Source organism: Cyanistes caeruleus, chromosome 1 (assembly GCF_971803275.1).
Source record: "Cyanistes caeruleus chromosome 1, bCyaCae1.hap1.1, whole genome shotgun sequence".
Taxonomy (NCBI): Eukaryota; Metazoa; Chordata; class Aves; order Passeriformes; family Paridae; genus Cyanistes; species Cyanistes caeruleus.
In genome coordinates, this window is record NC_141701.1 from 23,804,238 (window position 1) to 23,827,971 (window position 23,734).

At 42.3% G+C, this 23,734-nt stretch overlaps 1 protein-coding gene across 4 annotated transcripts in view; it reads left to right on the top strand.

The window, feature by feature from the left end:
- The first annotated feature begins 15 nt into the window (after positions 1-15).
- TP53INP1 (tumor protein p53 inducible nuclear protein 1) overlaps positions 16-23,734 on the top strand; it is a 30,961-nt gene continuing 7,242 nt past the window's right edge. The window contains exons 1-3 of one of the 4 annotated variants that reach the window (XM_086882134.1): positions 16-359; positions 22,312-22,593; positions 23,103-23,454. In XM_086882134.1, the coding sequence (XP_086738260.1) occupies positions 22,482-22,593; positions 23,103-23,454 (464 nt within the window). In that variant the 5' untranslated portion in view covers positions 16-359; positions 22,312-22,481. Of the gene's footprint in view, positions 360-19,054; positions 19,212-22,311; positions 22,594-23,102; positions 23,455-23,734 lie in introns of those variants that run through there. The other 3 variants (XM_086882146.1, XM_086882126.1, XM_086882139.1) reach the window with 3 other exon arrangements.

The window sequence follows — 23,734 nt, forward strand, 5'->3', positions numbered from 1 at the left end:
CGCGGCCGCAACGCTGTGGGGGCGCGCGGCCCTTTGTGCGCTGTGAATGGCGGCCGGCACAGGCCGCCCGCGCCTCCAGCGCCTCCTGAGGCCAGTCCCTCCGCTCCTCCGGCACAGGGGCTGGAAAGCAGCCCCGCGAAAAAGAACTTCGGGGTGCTGGTCGACAGCTGGCTGAACATGAGCCAGCGTGTGTCTGGGTATGGCAAAGAAAGCCAATGGCATCCTGGCCTGTATCAGCAATAGTGTGGCCACCAGGACCAGGGCAATGGGAGCGCTCAGTGTTGGTGAGGCCACACCTCAAACCCTGTGTCCGGTTCTGGGCTCCTCACTGCGAGAAAGACATTGAGATGCTGGAGCAGGTACAGAGAAAAACAATGAAGCTAGTGAAAGGTCTGGAGCACAAGTCCTGTGAGGAGCAGCTGAGGGAACTGAAGGTGTTTAGCCTGGAGGAAATGAAGCTTGGGGGGCGTTAATGCTCTATACAAGTGCCTGAGAGGAGGTTGTAGCCAGGTGGGGGTTGGCCTCGTAGGTAACAAGTGACAGTACAAGAGAAAATTGGCATAAACTGTGACAGAGGAAGTTTAGGTTGGACATTAGGAAGAATTTCTTCACAGAAAGGGTGATTAGACATGGGAATGGGATGCCCAGAGAAGTGGTGGAGTCACTGTCCATGGAGATATTTAAGGAAAGACTGGATATAGCACTTAGTGCCTCGATCTAGTTGATGTGGTGTTTGGTCAGATTGGGCTCAATGATCTCAGAGGTCTTTTCCAACCTAATTGATTCTGTGATTAAGTTTTTATAGCCGGTACCCAAAAAACTTAAGGAAGCTGGATTGTCAAAGCCTCCCTGTTTGGGCAGTGTGGCATAGGAGTGGCTATGCAACTGGGAAAGGCTCAGGCTGGTGCACTGTGTAAGGGAGAAAGGCAGAGCACTTTTGCCCAAGCAGCAAAACTAGCCCCAGGATTCCATCCTTGGCAAAATGTGTTTAAGGTTTGCAGCAGAAGCCCTATTTCCTCCTTTTAGCTGGCAGAGGGGTCCCTCACTGTACAGTCTGGCTGGATTTTATCTAGAGACACAATGGCTCTGTTAGCCATGTGGTCATGGACAGAACAGCTGTGCTTCCTCAAAATTTGGCCTATATAAGGATAATACAGCAGATTCAAATAAAAATGCCACTGTGCTTAAAAGCAGTTTCATCTTAAAATTACCCCAGCCCAACCTATTAGTAACTAGCCCAATCTAGCTCTTGCTAGAGGAGGCACAACAGCAGTCTGGCTCTTTCTATCCCCAGCCATGCCATCCTCTTCCTGGTGCCAACTTTGACCTTTATTTTATAGTACAGGGACTTAAACCAGCAAAGACCCATCCACTGTTCACTTTTGTTTTTCATTAGTTCCTTTTCTGCCAGCTTGGTATCTTGAATTAGTTCACTGTGTGGTCAGTTGAGCAAGGGGCTGTGGGCTGGGGAGGGGGTGGGTTTCTCCTGGGTTGTGGGCAGTAATACATGTGTTCATTAGCTTAGCTGCAAAGTGAAGCCATGCAGTAAATATGAGGAGAGTTTTGAGTGGGCAGTGATTTTCAAGGGACAAGACATCTATTTGGAAATCAGATCAAGCCTTTATTTTGTGTCACAGAGATGAGGAGGAGGAGAAGGAGGTTAGGGATCACACTTAAACAATATTTATTTTATTGATTAGTGGCCCTTGTGGGTTTACTCTGAGCCTTTCTTCTTCCCCTTTTCTCATGTCTAGAATTCTCTGTCTTGAAACTCGAACCTTGTTTTAAATCCTTGCTATGCCTTGAGCAGGATTTATTGTTTGTCAGGGCACCCAAAGAAGGTCATTTAGCTTTGGGTGGAGGCTGTAACTGCTGTTGTTTAAGTTTTCAGGGAGAACCCCTAGATAAACGAATCCAGCTCTTTCAGCTGCTGCCAATTTCTGGCAGAAGGGTTACATAAACATACTCTAAACCTCAAGGGTATTATAAATAAATCTTATAAAATATTAACTTTTTTTTAGTCTCTGAACAAAAAAGGTGCTAAACTGATTTAAACTCATAGTAAGGAAAGAATAAACCAGTTGTTTACATAAAATATTAATCTTGACCTTGTTCTCAGTGTACTGACATTTGTTTCTTATTGTTCTGTACCTTTATAGTTCATACTAAAGTACTTCTTTTTTCTTTAAACAAATATTTCAAGTTTCTTGTGTAATTATTGAAAAGCTTCCTCAAGACTATATAGATTCTAGTAATTTAGCTTTTTGTGCTGCCAGCACAATGGGAGTAACAATTTGGCTTAATGTTCTAGCATTAACATATACATGTCTAACATATACTTGTCTAACATATACATGTTCTTAACACTGTATATGAAAATTGAAGCTTTGTAAGCGTCATCCACAATTTTTTTTCCCATTATCTCACTGTGTTGAAAAGCACATTTCATCACTTTTTTCAGCATTTCTCTCAGAAACTGAAAGGTGGCCACCTCTATGACTTAATGATTTTGTCCCACTGACTCCTCAAACAAAACTCTGAAATCCTTGGGCAGCAGTGCTAGTGACAGCAATGGCTGGTTTAGGCAGAGATAGTTCAGTTATTACTCTAATATAAATACTCTGGCATTTCTGGAAAAAAAACCCAAGTTCTGTGTCAAGGAAATACTGATCAATTATAGCTCACCCTCGTTATAAGAACATCCAGATACAATTTGTCAATAGAGAAATGAGAAAAAGAACCCCTCAGCTGCCCTGTTGGCCAAACAGAGGCTGAAGTTTACAAAGTCTACATGTAGTCATGTGCTTGTACCACAAAAGTCTTCATGCAGAGGAGAACAGAGCAGGGAAGAGAAAGATCTCCCACAGAGCATCCAGTGACTGGAGGCTGGGATGTCAGTTGGGATATAGGGGACAGTCACTGGGATCCCTCATCTCTAGCGATGAGAGCAGAAACACAAAGAGTGATCTGACAGGTCTGTTCTCTACACTCATGTAGCCAAGGATGTATTCTCCCTCACTCTTATTTTTCTCTTCTGAATAATCCTGGATTAATTCCAATATCAGAGTTAAGGAAAAAATCCGTGTGTACTAACAACAGCGTTTCCTGTCAAGTTCCATGCCAGAGTGCACAGGCATTTGCAGTTATTTTTACCTGAACTACTAAAAGTATTCAACCAAAAACCTTTGTTTAAGGACTACAATGAGAAAATTAGTTTAATGGCAGTCACTTCAGTCGTGGCCAGAGAATAATACGTTAATGTGTGTGCTAATAAATACTGGGTCACTTTAAAACACATTTTCCCATTTTTTCATGCTTTAAGCATCTCAGTCTTTGATTACAAAGTAAATTAAGATTTGTCCCAAAGGACATTGCAGTGAAAGGGTTTTATCTTTGTTTACTGCTGCATTTTTTTTTTTTTGGTATGTTTCTCTGTAGATAAATTGCTGGTAAACCTTTGTTTATTTCTTGTTATTATTTGGCTCTTTCACTTCCAAGTTTCAAGCACAAATCAGGTTGTACCGGTGGTATGCTAAAAGCAGTGGGACAAAATGATTTACAGAGAGTGAGAACCACTGCAAGCTTCCTTGGCTTTGTGTTGTGGGACTGGGCTGGAGTGACTGTCCTGCAGAGGGAAAGGAAGCAGCAGTTCTTCCTTATCCACTGGCTCCTTTGCCAACCATGGGCGTATCTCATTGCACTCAGTAGGAATGGCTGCTCATTTGATATTCCCAAGCCTCCTGGGGTTTTACCTGGGATTCAGGTATACTCCCATGAAGCGGGTGCATCTATCAACACACTTTACATACACCATCAAGTAAAGGCCAGATATTACTGACTTCCAATTACTTCTGATTCAGACTTCATGAAGACTTGTGAGTGAAACAGTGTCATGCAACTTTCTGATACCTATCTTTTGTTAGGTTAGTCTCATGTCTTTTCAGATAGCAGATTAAAATTGGACTTCTACAGAGAGCAGTTCAGAATAAGAAATAGCTTCAGCTAATCAACTTATTCCCTCTCCTTGCTGGAGGTTACTGACTGTTTCTGATCTGTTTCAGAAACTCTCCACAGCTGTTCCACAAGCATATGAGTGCAGAACTTGGGGCCAAGTTTTCAAGTGTTTAGTGCATTGTAACTGCTCTGCTTCTACTTTGGAATAAAAGACTTTCAGACTTAAGAAACCTTTGCTTCTTAATCTAACAAGTTCCTTCAAAAATCTCTCAGGGGGACAATGTACTCTCCTCAGAATTTTGTCCCCAGTTTTTCATCCCATCATAAAACTTCCATACTGCCTTGAGAAGAGATGACTTACTTGGCCACCCTTGCACAGAATTGTAAGCCCACACAAACACAGTTTGGTTCTATGTTGTCTGGTGTGACACACATACAGTATCAAATGCAAATACAGGGAATATTTCAATGGAATTCACTAAGTGTATGCTTTTAAGATAAAGTAAAGCCAAGTCCTTCTACTGCTGCTTTGGATGCAAATGTATTTGTAATGAACTCCTGGTATTGTCCGTATTCCTTATCTTGCACCTGTTATCATCCTTGTTGTAAAAAGCTTAGGGGTGAGCTTGCCAGATGATACGCCCCATCTGTGCTACCTGGATAAACAGTGTTAGCAAGAAATATGCAAACTGAAAAGCCACAAGTTCTTGACAGACAGGTACCAGCACTTTCTCTCTGGCTAGCAAAGACAGGGTCTTCGTGTTCTTTCAACAAGTTGCCAACCTTTTCTTTGAAATTCTTGTGAAGTTGTTGGGAGGGAGATGAGACAGAGAGGAAGCTGAGGGTGTGCAAACTTGTTTGGAGCATGCAGATTAAGTCAACTGCAAATATAACAATGGTAGAAGTGGAATTCACCAAGTGAATCTTCTCCAGACCCTTAATTGAGCTAGATGTTGGAGTGTTGAAGGCAGGTGTATTTGTTGTGTACACTGCTTTTGTTAATATCTCTTTGCTTGGACCCTTGCAAACCAGACTAGCACTCAGAAGGAGGGAAGGTAAGTAATGAGAAACTGCATCACTAGGACTTGCCCCTGACAAACCTGGAAAGAAGTGACAGCAGATACAGGATGGTGAGAGAGGCCTCAGGCATTTGGGCAAAGAGGCAACAACAGTAGAGAGAACAACTTGTTCCAGAACCTTATCATGTTCTACTGAGTTCTACACAGTTCCCTATGTTTTCTTTTTTAGTAACATACAGGAGGGACCATTATTGAGTAATTAAAGCACAAAGTTGGCAGCTGGGCTTCTGCAGTCCTGTCACTGAGTTCCTGTAGCAACACATGTATTGTCTGCAATGGTCACCTCTGAGAGCGGCCTACACTTCATGGTCCTGGGCCAGGTCATTTTAACTGACTTGCTTCTTTAGTATTCACATCTAAGGGCCTTTTCGGTGCACAGGGCAAATCACTACTGCATGTTAATGGGGACACAGGGTGGTATGAGAGATGTCCCATTTGGGAAAGATTCCCCAGGCTTGTGTCCAGTTTTGCTAACTGAGGCAGAAGAGATGAGACCAGCAGCATTTGCTGTGGCTGGATACAGACAGCTCCCTCTTCTACTGTTCTTCCTCTGCTTTGTGCTCCCTGTGCAGGCATGCTGGGGCTTGTTACTTTTGTGTGTTAGAATGGGGTAAAGGGTAGAACTTGGCATCAGGAATGACCTGCAAAGGAATTTACCTAATGTGATTTCACCAAAAGAAGAGACAGAATTAGGACCCACATTCCTTTGGCTGCTTGTCATATGGGGTCTGTGTCTGCAAGAGCTAGGAAGGATAGCTGATCTGCCTGAGCCTTGTCAGTCAGCAAGGATAATTCATAAACTGGTTACCCTGGCAGAGTCCAAGATGACAGCATGTTTTGGTATTTGGGTACGTTCCACCAGACACAAGCCAGGAACTTCTGATGTCTTCTGCTGTTTAAAACACTGGTGGCCTGAGGGGATCCCTTTTTATTATGGTCAGTTCAGCCTAACCCCTGACCTGTCCAAGAACTTTAACCAGGCTCCAAACTCCTGCAGGGTTGGGTGTGCTGCCAGGCAGCTGGGCAAAACATTACAGGTTTGCTGGCATTGCTACAGCAGCCCATGCACCCTTGCTGCCTCCAAGGCCCTTGTAACAGCTTGTAAAAGGGCTCAGAGAAATCTTTCTGTGCAGAACAGACACTCCTAGGGTGTTGCAGACCAGGCAGTGTGCCAGTTGCCAGGGATGAGACAATGCTTTGGGAAGCTCACCTGTAACCCATGACTGACAGCAACATGTTCAGAACTTGTGGAGCTACAAGGACACAGATTCACTGCTTCTTTTGCTCTCTATGTCCCAGTGGCAGTTTCCTTCCCTGCTCATGGTATGAAACTAACCTCTCCCCCTCTTGCCTTCCTACATCCCAGACCCTCATGGCAGGTGTAGGCAGTCCCAGTGAGAACAGGCTGTAGAGTCAGCTGCTTAGTAGGAGACTGCCCCAAATCCTGCAAACTTCTTTTTGAAAAAAGTTTCTTTTTGAAACCTATTGTGCAAGGGTGCAGGGTTGCCAACACAACTAAAATACCCTTAAATGATCTGATAATATACTGTGTAGGCCATAAGGAACAATTGTAGGGACAGTACTGCAAATACAATGCAGAGACACCTGCGTAGGCTCCTGAGACTATGCAGCATTTGTTCTATTTGTATTAATTTTTAAATGGTTGCTGAGACAATATGAGGTTTCCTGGGATTGGTTCCTGTGGTCACTAAGAGATCCTGTGGCAGCCAGCTGTACCAAGATAATACCACATGCAGAAGCAGGATCTTTGGTGTCTTAAGTATTTTTTCTAACAAAAACTTGGGCACTTCCAACTGCTCAGATCAACAATCTGGGTCTGACTGTCCAGTCAAACTACTTTCTGCCTAGTCTTTATCTCAGGTAAATATGTCCCCTTCTGAAACTCAGCCTGGTTCCTCAGAGGTCACACAGAGTGCTTCCACCCTGTCACATTGTTCTGCTCCATCTCACAGTGGGATCCTACTCTTTCAACCATCCACATGAGTATTCTTACAGATGGTCTTACTCCTAAAAGAGAATCCCCTCCCAGCTCTGCTTGGACAAAGTAATTTGTCAGATCCAAGGGGCCTAGGAGAGGGGACTACACTTGGGCAGAAGCCAGGATGATCTTCTGCAGAAGGCTTCAGGGCACAAGCATACATAGGAATTTTGATACTGAAATTTGCAGTGGTAAGTAGAAACAATCACCCTCAAAAGTATTCCTTATCAGCCAACCATAATAACTAGCAGAGTACAGCATTTGCTGGAAAGAATGAGATGCCTAGCTACTGCCCTGCTTTTCACTTCCCCACATTTTTCTGGTGATGTGGAATCTCAAAGCATTTCAAAAACACCTTTTAGAAATCAACTCTTTTCAAATCCACAACTACTCCAGTTCTGAGCATTATAAATGGTCATGCTAATTAAATGCAGTTAAAATCATGAAAAGAGTTGCAGGACAGACAAGATCGATGACAAAACACCCTGAGAGAGCACAGAAAGGGGAAAAGTACTGTAGAACAGTGATTTATGGTGATTCTCTGGTTGTTAAAGCAGAACTATTACTGAGAATCTTAAGGAGAAAGGAGCTTTAGGTTGGAAGATTGACGACTGAAAACCATGGGGAAGTAATCCTTTCAGCACCAGCATGGCAAAGCTTCAGTTCTGGGAGGCAGGTCAATGTAGGTCAGCGCTGGCTCTGGAAATGCTAAGCTGGGGAACCTCTCTGGTTGCTTTCTTACACCATGTTGCCTCCTCCCCACCCCCTCCTTGATAAATGGAAGCCAGTGCATTTTGGTGGTGTCGTTTCACATTCAGCTCCACAATCTAATTCCTAACCAAAGGCTGCAGCACTAGGCAACCTGGCACAAGGGTAAAATAAATTGCCCCAACATGGTGATTCATACATTAGCCTAGAGTTAGGAAGTTCTTAAATGTTGGTAGCATTGGAATTTGGCATCTGTCAGTGTAAGGGGTCCTTTTGTCATCTTTTACCCTGTATAAGCTACTATCATCTTTTAACATAAACACATTTCAAGGTCCATCTTATACAGATACACATTTGTGAGTTACTTTGTGGCCTCCAGTACCTGTGTGAAAAACAAAGCATGAATAAACTTTTATTCAAAGTGATGTTGTCACATTTTCCTATAGAAAGTAGTTCCTGCCCACAGCAGGGGTTGGAACTAGACAGTTTTTAAGGTCATTTCAACCCAAGCTGATCTATGATTCTGTGACTGTATAATCTGAAAACATTGTATGCAAAGATTGTATCTCCATATTCTACAAAATAAGTAATATTCCAGCCTGACCAGTAAGTCCATTACAACACAAGATGAGAATAGGAAAGAGTCAGCATGTTGATTTTTGAAACTTTTAAATTTTTTTGAATAAAATAATTACATATTTGAACAATTGTACTGTTATGTTTGGACAGTTATTTTATGACCATCATAGGCTGTAATTAGACATGCTTGTCTCACTTTAAAGATATCATTTTCTTTGTTTCAGGAGGTTTCAGACAGCAATTATTGCAATTGGATGGTGTTTCAATAGCTGGTCTCAAGGAAACTCCTATGATGAGTCACACCATCAGCAAAACATGTCAAGTGTGGTGTTATAATGTCATGTAACAGCAAATCAGTGTCTTTCGCTAATGTTTTAGTGACAACCATCTCAAGTAGTCCAGGTTTTCACAAAGTTTTTCTTATTCACACATAATGATCTGGACTGCACAAACATCCCTGGAGGATAAAGCTAATAAAATAAGCAGCTAGTTATTACTGCTTTTTACTATTACAAATTATTAATTTGCATTATTTTATTATTATTATAAATTACTATTACAAACCTCTTAACTTTATTGTGTGGAAAACAGCAGTTTTCTTGCATGAGAAATACTCTGCTATTGCCTGCAGTTTTCACATGGCCCTGCAGCTTTCACGTTGCTCCAGTTAAAGGTGTCAATCAGACAGTTGCTGCATTTTCGCTGTTGCTGTCCTGTGCACCTCTATGTATTGCACAGGCTGGCTTTATTCAAAAAGTTAAGTATAACTGTAAAGTATTAGTCATTAATCTGGCACCATTTAAATGTAAAGTATTAATCATTAATCTCATTAACCTTTTACATGCTGGGCTTGCATTCTCGTTTCCTTTTCTTGATAGCAAAATAATATTTGCAAACAAAATGCAAGCTCACTTTTTTCTCTGTTTCAGAGATGCATTTCAGAAGTCTCCTGTTGTACTTCTTTCCCTCAGAGAGTAAAGTAAACCTGCCCAGCTCAGTGAGCTACTGCACTGCTTCTTGTTCACTGTGACTAATACAGTTACACCAGAAGGAGGTTTAAAATAATTTCATTAGCATTTGGAGCATAAGGTTTATCTTCAGCCAGACCTTAGACTGTGCTTTCCAGAGCACTTGGATCACTGAAATACCCTTATATAAGCCTAATTGGCACAATTAGAAGAATGACTCCTTGCAGATGTGTGTTGCTGTAGCAACCTGGGGGGGAGGGAAGCCAAACTGCCCTCCATATTTAGCAAAATATTAATCATAACAGATAGATGCATTTTATCCCTTTTGTAAGGCACTTGCTCAGGAGGTACCTTAACATGTCACAACAAGGATCACTGTAATGGAGCTTAAATAATTTGATGCCAAGCTAAAATTCTCCCTGTAGTAACCGAAATTACATAGAAACAGAAACAGAAACATAGTCAAATGCTGACCAAGAATTCCAGAATATAGGCAGAAGGCTTAGTTGTTCAGTGCTTTGATTCCACTGCTGTAGGATTCCTGGAGGAAAAAAAACACCAAAGGCATCCAGGGTGGCAAGAGGAGGCCTGTGTTGCTGAGCTCATCTCAAGTCTTCCTGCTGAAGACCCAAGTAATTCAGTGGGAGCACTCTTGACAGATTTGAAATCCACCAGCCACCTCCTTTGTGTGAGAGGGACTCCATGTTGCTGGCAGTGGATGTGGATATGTATAAAGGTGTCAGTGGTGCTAGCGGCAAAGTGAAACCACAGCAGATCTCCTGCTTCCCATGTGGAAAGAATAGGAACAGCTGCTTTGCAGGGTGGATCCAAATGGTTTGTTCCTGACTCCGTCTTGCCTGTCCTAGTAAAATTGCACATCTCATCCAAACATCACAATAGCTTTGAAGTGTCAAAGGGACCATGTGAATAACCCAAGACTCACGACTTAGGACTTGTTTTCATTAACTCTTTTGATTTGAAGCCAATGATAAGTCTGGTGTGATTGCTCATAGGTATTAATTTAACACAGTTTTAAATTTTGTCTTAGTTATTAATTCAACACAGTTTTAAATTTTGTCTTTATGTCTTTGCACCTTGAACAGTCACATTGTGTTGCTACAGAGTACAAGAAAAACCTGAACTCAGCCCTGACTGAGACTGAATAATGGGATTTACATTTCTAAGATGAAGAAGCAAGTGACTAGCATGAATAAACAAGCAAGTATGAAAAAAACAAACACTCATCTTGTGGATGAACATGGAAAGTAGAGATGAAAAGGTATCTCAAGGAGTTATCTATACCATCCCACTCTTTATAGATGGATAAATTTTATCTCTGTCATTGCTGACTAAGTTTTATCTGATCTCTTTTAAAAAGATTTACAATCCTCAGGCAATCTTGCTTCACTAGCCTTATTTTTAGAAAGTTTTTCCTAATGTCTTACCAAAGTCTATTTCTGCTGCAATGGAATATCTTATTAATTTGCAATATCTTTATTTTTGAAGACTGCTCCCACATTTCTGTTAGGTTTCTCTTCACTAGAGCAAGCACCCCTGTTTGTCCAGCCTTCACATGTAATTTGTGATTTTCTAGAACTCTGATCATACACATTGCTCTCCTCTGCAGCTTGATGAATGTTTTATCTCTACCAAGCATGGTGGCCAAGCCAGGCTTGCTGAGCTTCCACTGATCTTTGCCAATACTGAGGAAAGCAGAAGAATCACTTCCTGTATTTTATTGCCTCTATTTATATTTGTACCTCTCAATATGTACTTTGCTTTTTTTGAAAGGGTATGCAACATCCAGAATATTTCTTCAGGGCTGCTCCCTACTCATTTGCTCCTCAGACTGTGTTTTTTGCAGTAGATTATTCTTGACCAGACATAAAATATTTGATTTCCTATTCTTAAATAGCCTCTTATTTTTTTCACTAACAAACCAGCTATGTAGTTAACTGGTGTGAAATTGCTTAGTCGAATGCTAAGCTTATATTTTTTCCATCTTACTTTCAAATTTTTTTAAACTTTATCATGCTGGTTTATGCCTGGGCTCTATAAACCTTCAGCTTTTCTCTAATTATAGTCCCAGAGCCCAGGTACATTATGTTCATGTGCAGCCTGGATGTGGCCCCTCCACTTATCCTGTTCCAGGTACAGTGTTATGATTATAGCTGTTTGACCTGTTGCACCATTGGAAGTTCAGCTTGTCCTGATAATAGTGCAGTTATGTTTACTGTCCTTGCAGTTCTGGCCATTACGTCTCATTACACCATTTTAATAACTCAAACACTGACATTTGAGTGATATTACATCCAAAATTCCGGTACAGAGAAAAAGAGTTCCTTCAAATTCAGAGTCTTTTATTTATCTGTCCTCTGGAACTGCCTGTTTTCTCACAACACATTCCACACTCTGTCACAGCCACTTGTGTTTTTGCAAAAACCCTGGAAGACACTGTAAGGCCCTGCTTCAGCCAGAAATTTTTTCATAAGAAACTATTTCTTATACTTCAGAACCTTCACTGCAGCAGGATGAAAGATGTATCTTTAAAATACGTTGGGTAGCATGCCTTGAAGCACTAGCACAGGTGAGACAAATTATTCATAGCACTGTTGGGGCTGAGCCCTGGGAAATACCAAGTGCTAGGAGGGCATCATTCTCAAGTTGTCACATTCTGTCATACTGTCACTCATGGCCAAGAATGTGCTGATTTGGTGTATTTATTTAATAATTGAAACATACAAACTTACTTTCTCTATATTTTGGACCTCACACCTGCTGAATTATCAGCTGGAAGAATATCCTAGGAGCAGCTCTACTTCACCTTACCCAGGAACCTTTCCAGCAACTTACAGCCATTTGAAAAGTTCTTAGGCAGCCTAGAACAAAAAGGGTTAAGTACAAATACCTCTCTTGCATCATCCCAGTGGAGTGCTTGGCTGCCTGACCACATCCTACGTATGAGGAACTCAGGCAGAGTTACGTAGTCTGCCCAAAGCCACGCAAAAGGTTAACAACTAAATCTGGAGCTACAGCTCTCTCTCTGTAATGGCTGGACAACGTGACCTTGCTAGCAAGTTTTAGTAAAACCTTTGCTGTCATCTGGGAAGTTATATTGTTATGTAGGGAAGCTAAACCTTTCTGTGAACGCTAACTTTTCCAGACTGGAAGGGCATGTGGAAGGGATGATCTATCCCTTGACTGAAGGCTTCATTAGTACAAATCTTGAAGAGATTGAGACCTCATAAATTCATTATTGTGCAGGACCAATTTGAAATGCTATCTGAAAAAATAGCTGTAATACCAGTTCCTGAGCTGCAGAGATTCAGTATGCAAGGATGACACTTGCACCTGGCTCCTGTGAAATTCTTAATCCCACAGACAAGACCTCCCACACTATTTATTCATTCAGCCACACTCAGCTGGCACAGAATTGTGGTGTTCATGTGTGTGAGCTACACATATATATATATCTTATATCTTACACTATATATCCTGTAATGCACTGCATAAATAAATTATGAAATAGACAAAGACATACATGTATATATCCCATGTTAAAATGTGGTTGGAACATGCAAGCTAAGGACACTGTGACATATTGACTGCATTGTTACAAATGCAGTGCCTGAGACCTGGGTACAGGAAAGGTGATGTCTCTTTATCCACCATAATCATCTCAGCCTCCATTGCAATAGATATTATTTGCTCTTCTCTCAGAAGCATTTGACCTTATTTTTTTTTTAAAAAAAAGTCTGAGCTATGGTGAGGAACACTTGGGTCAGAATTTTTAAGGAGCATCCACAGCTGAAAAGAATAATAATGAATAATTATGGTGTGTGGCTTTGTACCTGGAAAAGATTAAGAAATCTTTCAAAAATCATGGTAATTTACAATTAGATGGAATCTTGCAGTTGAAATCCAAGCACATCTAAGCATTATGATATGATTCATATTGTTTGGAGCTAAACTGATGTTGGTAATTCTTTTGTAACTTGTCACAACAGAACAAAGATAGTGGGCTCTATTTTGGGAAGCATATGAATCAGTGAGAGAGCTAAAAGGAAACAAATGGATCACTGGTGAGACGAAAAATGCCTCAGAGATGTGAGCAGTGTGTCTGCTGACTCTGAGGTTGTGCAGAAAAAATTCGAGGAAGGGTTTTAAGCATGGCTAGCCACACAAAAAACCCACATTTTGAGCTGACAATTTAAGGAAGAAGTGATCTCGCACACTGTCTGTCCTTCCTCCGCGATTTAAAAGAAAGATATGATACAGACAGACACTGCTTATTCTCTCCCTGAACATTATCTGACAGTCTTTAAAAGGTAAATCCAGCAGAGGAATATAAATTGTATAACCAAGGCAAGTTCCTCCTAAACAGCCTGTAATAACTGGTCAAGCAGACTGGCCTATACATTGACAGTGGGGTGCTGATCATCCCAACATCACCACTGAAATGAAGAACAAAAATATGAAGGGTTAATAACCATGGTAATAACCCATCAACCCATCTGAAGCATGGAAGAATTTAATAAATGTAACAAATGCATGTTCAATGCCATACTCAAAATTAAACGGGTCATTTCCCTTTTGGATGCTTAGAACACTTTGCTTGGCTGTGTTAGGTGGAAGGTTTGCTTCTGGAAAGGCTCTCTAATCACATGGCAAAGAAGAGAACAGCAGAAGAGTATTCTTGGCTGTACCCAGAGGTACAATAGGGTCTTTTATTACTGAGTGCTGAAGGTGAGGACAGGTTCAGGCAAGAGCAGTGACAATGCACTGGACTTCTTCTAGTACAAGAGAAAAATATGAGAGAGGACAGACAATCACAATGGAAAATATTTGATGAATGCATCTGGGCTCAGGAGAAAAATCATTCCCATAATGACAAGAAGAGGCATCTGTCTCTGGCTCTCTGCTGGCTGGCACTGCGGTTCAGCACTACCTGCTGTGATGCCCGACACGCTTCAGCCCAAGCTAACAATTCAAATGCTGCCACTGAAGGTGCTCTAGAAAAAGACAGAGTTATTCAAACCACTGAAATCTGTACTGGCTTCTGAGAGGATTTTTATTTTGACAAGGAGGAAAGTGCGGCTAAAGCTTACCATTATTTTTTCAGTCTGGCTATGATTTATAATGGCTTACTGCCAATGGCAGTTTGAAGGCAGAGTTATACCTGGTTTTGCTCTCAAACAATACAAAATTGACAGTTTTGAAGGAAAATGTGGTTTTTTCAAAAATGCACTCCGCTGAAAAGGGCAACAGATTGGATGTTTTAAGATAATAGTTCCTCTGAAAATTGAATCCCTCAGCTTTTTCAGTCTGTCTTAGAGGATCATATCCAGTAATTTCTGCCTCCTTGGATCTTGCTCAGCCAAATCATGAGGATTCTAGTCATGTCAAAATTGGATTCTTGAATTTGCTGAATTCATGCTGTAGAAATACAGTAACAGGTCTCTAACACCTGTTTTGCATAAAAGTCTGGAAAGGCTTGCTCTTACTCAAATTGTAGTTTGCTGTTTGGGAAAATAGCATTAGAAACTTGTGACTTATAGCAGAAACAATCAATCTATCATCTTGAAGCCAATGCTGCAGAAATCTTTGCACTAAATAAAGTCAGGGGAAGAAGAGCACTAAAGTAAGTGCCTGTTTTAGTTGAGGCTGAAGTTTAAATCCAGAAGTCCACTTCAAAAATGGGATTGACATTTGTACAGGCACACAAATGTCAGACTGTGCTTTTTTAGGCTTGGGTCTGTTTAGACTTTTCATGCTTTAAAGAGCAGGTTTGAAGTGTTGTACCTAAATTTGGACAGAAATGTTTAGGCTCTTTTGAACAGTAGCTAGTATCTTTTCCATAGAAAAAACAAATAAAAAATCCAAACCAACATAACAGTATTTCATTGTGGTTAATCATAAACCTGAGATATATTTAAAATTAGAAACCCTGTCTGTTTCTGCATAATGCATTCAGTATGACAGACCAGGGTCTATCTGACAGCTGTGATTTTGGAGTATCACACAGAATCTCTTCTTATACAGCACTGGACTTTCTGCCACAGCCAGATGGAAGCTGTAGGGTAGAAGATTTTAGTCTTAATCTTAACCAGGGTGAAGTTCAGAGCATCAGTTTCTAACTTAACATAAAACTGAAATTTCCACTTTGTTGCTGTGCTCAACTGACCTTAAAACAATGGCCCACATCAGAAAATTGACTGGTGTGGAGGTTCCTGTACTGATATACCAGGTTCTTTCTGCATGGGAATGATGGGTGTGTTGATGCAAATCACTCAGAGTGATATCAAGCATTGTTTGGAAATAGTTCTTACTTATCTTTGTCTGGAGGATATATCTTGTCCAAAATTTAGAGGGAGATTATTTTTTTTAGTTTGTGCAAGCTCTGTTTGCTGTGGTTCTCCCTGCCACTACTTGGTATTTCTAATACAGAGACAGATCTGCATTCTCACCTACCCTCGAAACAGGCACGACTGTGCAGTAGGGCCTCTCCAAGAGGCACAACACATGGCAGTGCTTTGTTGTAAGCTCAATGCACTCATTGTAACTCGCAGGTCATGTGGTAGGAAGGTCACTCTCTACTCCATGGCTAGACACATATTGTGCCTGCTAAATACTGCTGTGGTATTTCATCACAGTGGGAACCCAGACAATAGGTCATGCCTTGCATTAATGTGTAGGATCTTGAAAAATCAATACAATTCAAATAACAGGGGACTGCTGCCCAGTTGTTTACTATTCCCAGGACACACAGAGCTGCAATAGCTGTGCCATCAAGCTGCCACTGAGCACACAGAAGGTACAGTGTGCTCTCTGCTATCTCATACCAATAAATCTGGAATCATGCATGGACACATGCTATTGGAAGTCTGAATGGTTCCCTTGCTCTAGAGATCTCTTCAGAATATTTTCTGTAATACAGATATATCCATCAAATTCCTCAAAGGAAGGCCAGTTTCTGAGTCGAATTTTGTGTGTCCAGCAAGCCCCAGACCTAAGCAACTGTATCTCTTTGCTGAAGGCGTGCTCTAACAGCCATTAGAATCAATAGAATGGCTAATGGATTTGAAAGGCTTTGGATAAAACATCTAAGGCCACAACCTGCACTACCACAATCACCAGAAAATTTATTGTTGACCTCAGTGAGTGCGGGCCCAGGAAATACCTGGGCTCTTGCTCGGCAGGTATTTGAGTCCACACACGTAATTTATTTCATTATAAACCATTCATATACCTAAGTACTTGTCAGATATGGAACAAAAGTGTGATGCTTGCCAGGCTGAGAAAGAGAGTAGATTTCAGAAGTGCCTTTCTCCTGCCAACAGCAATGATATTTGAAAGAATAAGCAAGTTCATTGTTTCCACCATTTTGTTACAATAGAGAATTAAGAAATAAATGAAATTAAAATGAAAAAATTTGAGAGCAACACTACAGAAAGAGGAGAGCTTCTATTCCTTCAATTACTTCTCAGGGGACTTTCAAAAATATAGACAGTGACTTTTTAGCTTCATTAGTGTGTCTCAAATACAACCCAAGCTTTCCTAGGGCTTGCCTGCACTGGAAAAATACATTATGTTAATTGATTAACATGTAGTGCTTAATATAACAGTCAGTATAAACGAAGACAAAGTCTAAGGCTTTGACATTTTTTGTTGTTGTTGACCCAAGGTAACCCAGCTGCCAAACATGACAGTTCTTGTCTACACTAAGTGGTTTGTATCACCTTAATTAACGTGTTCTAACACAATGTAATTTTGCAATACAGATTAGTCCTTTGGGGCATTTATTCTGTACATTTAATTTTCTGTCTCACCTATCTTGAATTTGCAGATATGCGCTGCTTCTCCCCTCCCCCTTCTATCCGGAAGCCACTATCATTGGAAATTGAAGAGACTTTGTAGACATTCTTATATCTTGTTTCAACTTATAAACTGAAAGCTCAGTCAAATATATTATTTGTTTATGTCCCTTGATAGTGCTGATGTTATAAAAATAAAGTTGATCTTTTAATTCAGGAACTTCTAGTTCTGTACAGAAAAATATCATCAAATGCTAGCTAATTGAAGCATTTGCAAAAATATTTCAGATTGTACAGCTAGGCAGTCTCTTGGTCAACTCACACAGCCTATTCCCAGCCATAGGAAGGCACTTTGCATCATTCGTCTGAAATCTACCTTCTCTAGTTTTACATAGAGAAGCTTTGTCCTTACAAGAAAATGAAGGGGTGAAAAAAAAGAGAAAGCAAGAAAATAGACAAAAAAGATATCATTAAACATTGAGGTAAAAAGATGAAGTTTATCTGGACTCTAGCAACTGACACACTCATGCTGCATACATAGTATTTTATTACAAAATGCTATTATTTTGTAATAAAGCAAGTTCCACAGCACAACTAAATTGGTAGGACATGTTGCGTATAAAATGCTGTTTGGCTACATATCACTGATTCATTTAAATGTCTTCTGAAGAACACAGATCTTTGCCCATCCAGCACTCACTGGAGTCTGAAGTGACTATTAACTTTCAGATATACTCAGTTATATTAAGTGACTGAAGGTGAGCAGCACGGCCACACCAGCTCTCCTGGACTGTAACTTCACTGTCTGGAAATCCCTTTCTGAGAGATAAGCAGCTAAAATTTTAAAGTGCTCTATTTACATTCATTACCTCTTCTTCTTTTTTTTTTTTTTTTTTTTTTTTTTTTCTAAAAAGAGGGGAAAGAGATCTAATACATGAGTTTTCTAGGGCTTTACATCTGTGTAGACTTGGTAACTTTACAGGTCAGCTAAGGTGCTTCAGCCTAATAAACGTTGAGAGATGTGATTTTTCTATACTCTGCTCCCATAAGACCCCACTTGGAGTCCTGCATCTAATCCTCAGCACAGGAAGCACGTGGACCTCAGTACAAGAGAGACATCAAGTTCCTGGAGCAGGTCTAGCAGAGAGCTACAAAGTTGGTCAAGGGGCTGGAGCATCTCTTGTATTAAGAAAGGCTGAGTTGTGCCTGTTCAGCCTCAGGAGGAGGCACCTGAGAGGGAACCTCATCAACATCTCTCAGTCTCTGAAGGGAGGGTGTCAAGAGCATGGACCAGGCTCTTCTCAGTGGTGCTGAGTACTAGGACAGGAGGCAATGGGCAGAGTGACACACAGGAAGTTCCACCTGAATATGATGAGAAACTTCTTTACTCAGTGTGTGACCGAGGATGGAAGCAGACTGCCCAGAGAGGCTGTGGAGTCTCCCTCACTGGAGATACTCAAGAACCACCTGGATACAATCCTGTGCTATGTGCTCTGGGATGGCCCTGCTTGAGCAAGGAGACTGGACCAGACAACACACTGTGCTCCCTCCCAACCTGAGCCATGTTGTGATTCTGTGACCTGTTGAAGCAAGTTCAGAGGAGTGACACCAAGATGACTGGAGGGATGGAGCACCTCTCCTGTGAAGGACTGAGAGAGTTGGATGGTTTAGCCATGAGAAAGCTCCAGGGAGACCATGAAGTTTTTCACCGTGAGGGTGGTGAAGCACTGGGAGAGGTTTCCCAGCGAAGCTGTGGCTGCTCCATCCCTGGAAGTGCTCAGGGCCAGGCTGGACGGGGCTGTGAGCGGCCTAGTCTGGCGGCGGTGTCCCTGTCCATGGCAGGGCTTTGGGACACCGCCATCTCCGTGCTCCTGCCGGCCCGATCCACAGCGGCGGGGGCGGGGCGAGGGGCGGGGCCCGGCACTTCCGCCCCGCCCCCTCTGCTCCCCGCCCGCCCGTCACGTGCGTTAGCGACAAGCGGCGGCGGCGCCCATTGGCGGAGGGGCGGGGGGGCGTGGCCGGCGGCCGGTCCGTCAGCTGCGCCGGGCCCTGACAACAAAGGGCTCCGCGGAGGTGGCGCGGGCGCGGGGCTGCGGTGGCCGCGGTCTGGGTGAGTTCGCTTTGCGGGGAACTGCGGGCACCGAGCGCGCTGCTGGTGTCCCGGGTGCGATGGTCTCCCGCGGTCTGAGCGGTAGAGAAGCGGCAGCAGAAGCGGCGGAGTCCCCGTTTTCCCTTGCGCCCATCCCGCCTTCTCTCCGCTGGGAAGGCGCCGGGGCCGGGGGCTTTTGGCCGGGAGGCTGTGGAGCAGCCGGTGGTCTCGCCCGTCCCCCTCCGGCCGGCCTCGGGAGCGTAGCCGGGGATGTGCGCAGCTGCTGCGGGCTCCGGCGGGTCTCTGGACGCGGCTGTGGGGAGCCTCCTGGCGGTGGCTGCGGAGCTGAGGGCGCGGGGGACCGGCGGCTCGGCTCCTTCTAACACAGGACTGCGCTGGCACTGGGAGGTGGCTTTTTCTGGTTGTGTGTTCTTTTGGCTTAGCACATACCCCATCTACTTTGCTTGGTTAGAAACCAAAACCAAAAAAAAAAAAAAGGAAAAAATACTCTCTTTTTTATTGTAGCGATACTGTGTTGTTGACATTCATTGGATGTGTTATCTATAACAGCCTCTTAATCATTACTGTAGCTGAGTCAGTTGTTCCCAGGCTTGTGTTTTCCTGCAGCTGACAGTTCCTGTCTGAGAACTCGAAAACCTCCCTCGGTCTCTGTCCTGTTTTCCTCCCTGGACGATGGCCCTTGATAACACCCTAACTTCTCTTTTGCTGTCTGACTTGCACAATAGCACACAAGCGTGGTCTTTTTAAAGGCGCTTGTCCAAAAGGATGTCAAAGCATCAACCACTTTCTAAATGTGCTGTGGTTTTAAGCCCAGCTGGAGATGAAACCAGGACAAAATGATTCAGATGTTTTTTTGGATCCTCCTTGGGGTGGGGGAAGGGAAAAATAGGACAAACTGCTTTTGATCTACAGAAAGTCATTTGTGGGTCAAAAGCTGAGGTTTGTTTAACTCACATTCTCAGAAACAGTGATCTCTCTTTTACCTCTTAGAGGTTAATTCTTCTGTGTTGCTGTGATGTCTTGATAGAGGAGTTTGAGCTCTAGTCTTGCTCCACTCTGTGCACAGAACAAAAAACCAGCCTCTGACTGAAAGTACCTCCGGGCTTGATCTAGGAAGGAGGTAACACACATGTGTGGGAGTACAGGGAAAGCCAGTGTTGACCAGCAGCCATGCAACGGCTTACTACTTAGCCTAAAGAAAAAACAAACTCATTTTTTCATAGGCCTTGTGCCAGGAGAGAGTTAGGGAAGGATGTGGAAAGTAACTGGAAAACTAAAGACTTCAAGCTTTCACTTAGAGTTTATTTCCTCATCCATAGTAAGCTCTGCCTATAATTGAAGCACTCAAACTTCTCAAGAAGGCGTTTAGGAACACTGTAGGCATTTGGCATTTCCTTAGGTAACCCACCCAGGGCTTAGCAACCTTAATGGTTAAAAGTTTCCTGCTAGTAACACTGGAAGTTGAACTTTGCTGCAATTTAAAGCCACTTTCTGCTTGTTCTGGACATAAAAGACTGCAATAAATGTTTGCCTCTTCACATATTTGACTACTAAGTTTTTCCTTCCCTCTATTAAGCTTTTCTGTTTTGAAAATTTTGTTGATTTTCTTTAGACTTCTGATTATTTTTGTAGCTCTCTTTAGGAGAGACCTGATATTTCTTTTTCAATTCTGGTCCTTAAAAATAGACCTGTATCACTATTGCAGCTGAGCCTGTTGGTTCTAGTCTTGTGTTTTCCTGAAGTCAGTTGTTTCTCTTGAGGAGCTAGAGTGCATAACTTCTTGAGTTTCACTGTACCTTTTCATATTGCTCCTGAAGACTACTTTAAATTCTGCTCCTATCCTGTGCTGTCTGAATAAGGAGGAAGCTGCATAAATGTGTCCAGGAGCAGTGCTGCATGGAGAAAGTGTTTGTCCTTACCTTGTACAAGTGGGTGATGAGGTCTGGTTTCCTGGGATAAGATGACACAAGAAGCCCAAACAACTCTCTAGTGTGGCCTGAGAGTTCTAGGGTATACTGGCCTATTTATAAATAATACCCTTTATGGATTGTATCTTTTAATATCTGGATTTGTGTACTGTCATGTGTCTTGCTCCCTTTCTGAATGCAGGCACTCATACTGTCTTATATGGATGTATTCTTTCCTATTTAATATCAAGCAGGTATTTAATCTGTAATAATTCTGACCTGCTATGATGATTCAAATACTGCGGTGGGCAAAAATAACTTGTAGTTAAGTTAGTGAATATTTTCCCCAGTCTTTTATTTTTTCACCTGCTTTAATGGCTTCTATTTATTGGCTCGTACATAAATATCAAAGGCTGTAAATGTGGTGATCTGAGGTGTTTAAACATTCAGCTTTTTAGTACTAATGGGATTTTTCATTTTAACTGCAAGATGCAGAGGTCAGGCTTATGGTGACCAATTATGTGTAGATTATGGGGAATGAATTGAGAAATAAGCAGTGGGTTTAGTTAAACATATCTGGTACTTTTCTGTGTTCCTTGGGCTTACTTGGGTGGTTGCTGTGAAAATTATCTCACTGGGGTGACTCTGTGGTGTACTTTGAACCTGAAGACAGGATGTGCCTTGCTACTGTGTTAACTTGTAGTAAGTGGCCCTGAAATGTGTGTGATGGAAGGGACAAGAAACACTGCTTTGGGCCTCCCTGGGAGCCCTCACAGGAGCTCCTCTGTCAGCAGAGGAGAGGACTTGTCCGGAGCAGAAAACTTGTCCTTGCCCTTGGTGTCTCTCTGACATGGAGGAAGACAGGGAGGGAGCTTGGGGGAGCATAGACACAAGAGTCCTGTACAAGAATCCTCTTCTCCCTTAGGAGAAGGTGGGACTGACAGCTGAACACACCTTTTCTTGGGGAGGAGGTCTAAGATGAAGGCAATCAGCTCCAGGAGGGACCTAGGATTGGGTGTTTTTTATGTATCTAGCTGGGAGGGGATGGTGAATGCCAGTGAAGCTGCCTCTCCTCTTTGGGGAGAAATTTCACTGGTACCTCAGACTGCACTAACAAGGGGCTTTTAATTTGTTTCTCTAGGGATATTACCTGTGGTTTTGTCATTAAGATCTTTGTCATCATTTTTTTACAGGTTTCACATAAACTGTTTACAAGTCATGCTTTTGCATGTCCTGTACCTAAGCTGATAAAGCATCTATGCACTTTAATCTCAAGTCTGTGCCACTCTGCTAGTAGTGTGAGCTGTGCCTTGAACCTTGGATATAAAGAACTACCAGCCAAAGTCTTGTTCCTGCCTTAGTAATGTTCCAGAGGTTAAATAACATGCTCATGGGAGAGATTGATAGCTTGTCCAGCCAAGAGCCAGAGTTCACTGAGAAAGAAGATGACGAGTGGATTCTGGTTGACTTTATAGGTAAGATGTCTGTCAGACATAAATTTTGCTTTTGTCTTGCTCTGGCTCTTGCTTGTCTTACTTCCACATGAGCAAACCAGTAGCTTTGAGAAAATTCATCTCAGCAAAACCAGTGTGGGATTAGAGTGTAGGGTGTCTTCCAAACAAATGTTACATTTTGTGTAAATTGGTGAGAAAAATGATGTCAGGTTTATAAGCCTGACACAGGCTTCATCAGAACCACTTGTACAAATAAAATGTATTTGACTTATTTCACAATTGTATAGCTTTACTGATAACACTTGTTTGACGTGTCTAACATGGCTTGCCTGGGAGCTCCCTTTTCCCCTCCCTTGCTTTTAAAAAGTAAAAACTTTTGCTAACAGGGTGCTTTTTTTTTTTTCTTTTTTTTCCCCTTTTTTTTTTTTTTTCATATTCCATTTCTGGCTACATGCAACTATGTTGTTTTCGACCTCCTGCGATCACCAACATCCATGGGTTCATCTCCACTGGTGAATCGTCCCCTACAGCAGACACTTGCACTAATTGTTCTGTGGAGGAAGCAGACATTGTTGAAGCACCAGCCACGGACAGCTCGCCTGTCTTCTCTTGTTTATCGTCTCCCTTGGAACACTTGCCAGAGGCCAACGAGTCTTGCTTCATCCAGTTTGAGTCATGTCCTATGGAGGAGAGCTGGTTTATTACCCCTCCCCCGTGTTTTACTGCAGGTGGATTAACCACTATCAAAGTGGAGACCAGTCCGATGGAGAACCTCTTAATAGAGCATCCCAGCATGTCTGTGTATGCTGTCCACAATACCTGCCACAGCCTTAATGAGACCAGATGTGGGGATGAGGAGTTTCACAGACCAGGTAGTCCCAGGTACGTCTGAATTCTCTTGTCAAGGAGCTCTGCTGCTGAAAATATCTGGTTTCTACTTGAATCAGCTTAGACACTTAATACTGAATTTTCCAGCTTATTTTAGGGGATGTGAATAAAGCATGAATACCACAAAGGTGTGTAGAGTGGTCAGGTGCCTCCCTGCTCAGAAAAATGTTATACAAGATGGCCAGTTGGGCACACAGTTTGGCTCTGCAGTGAATATTTATGGCTCTTTATTACTCCCTTGCAGAGCATGTTCCAGTCCTGTGTAAACTGGTGG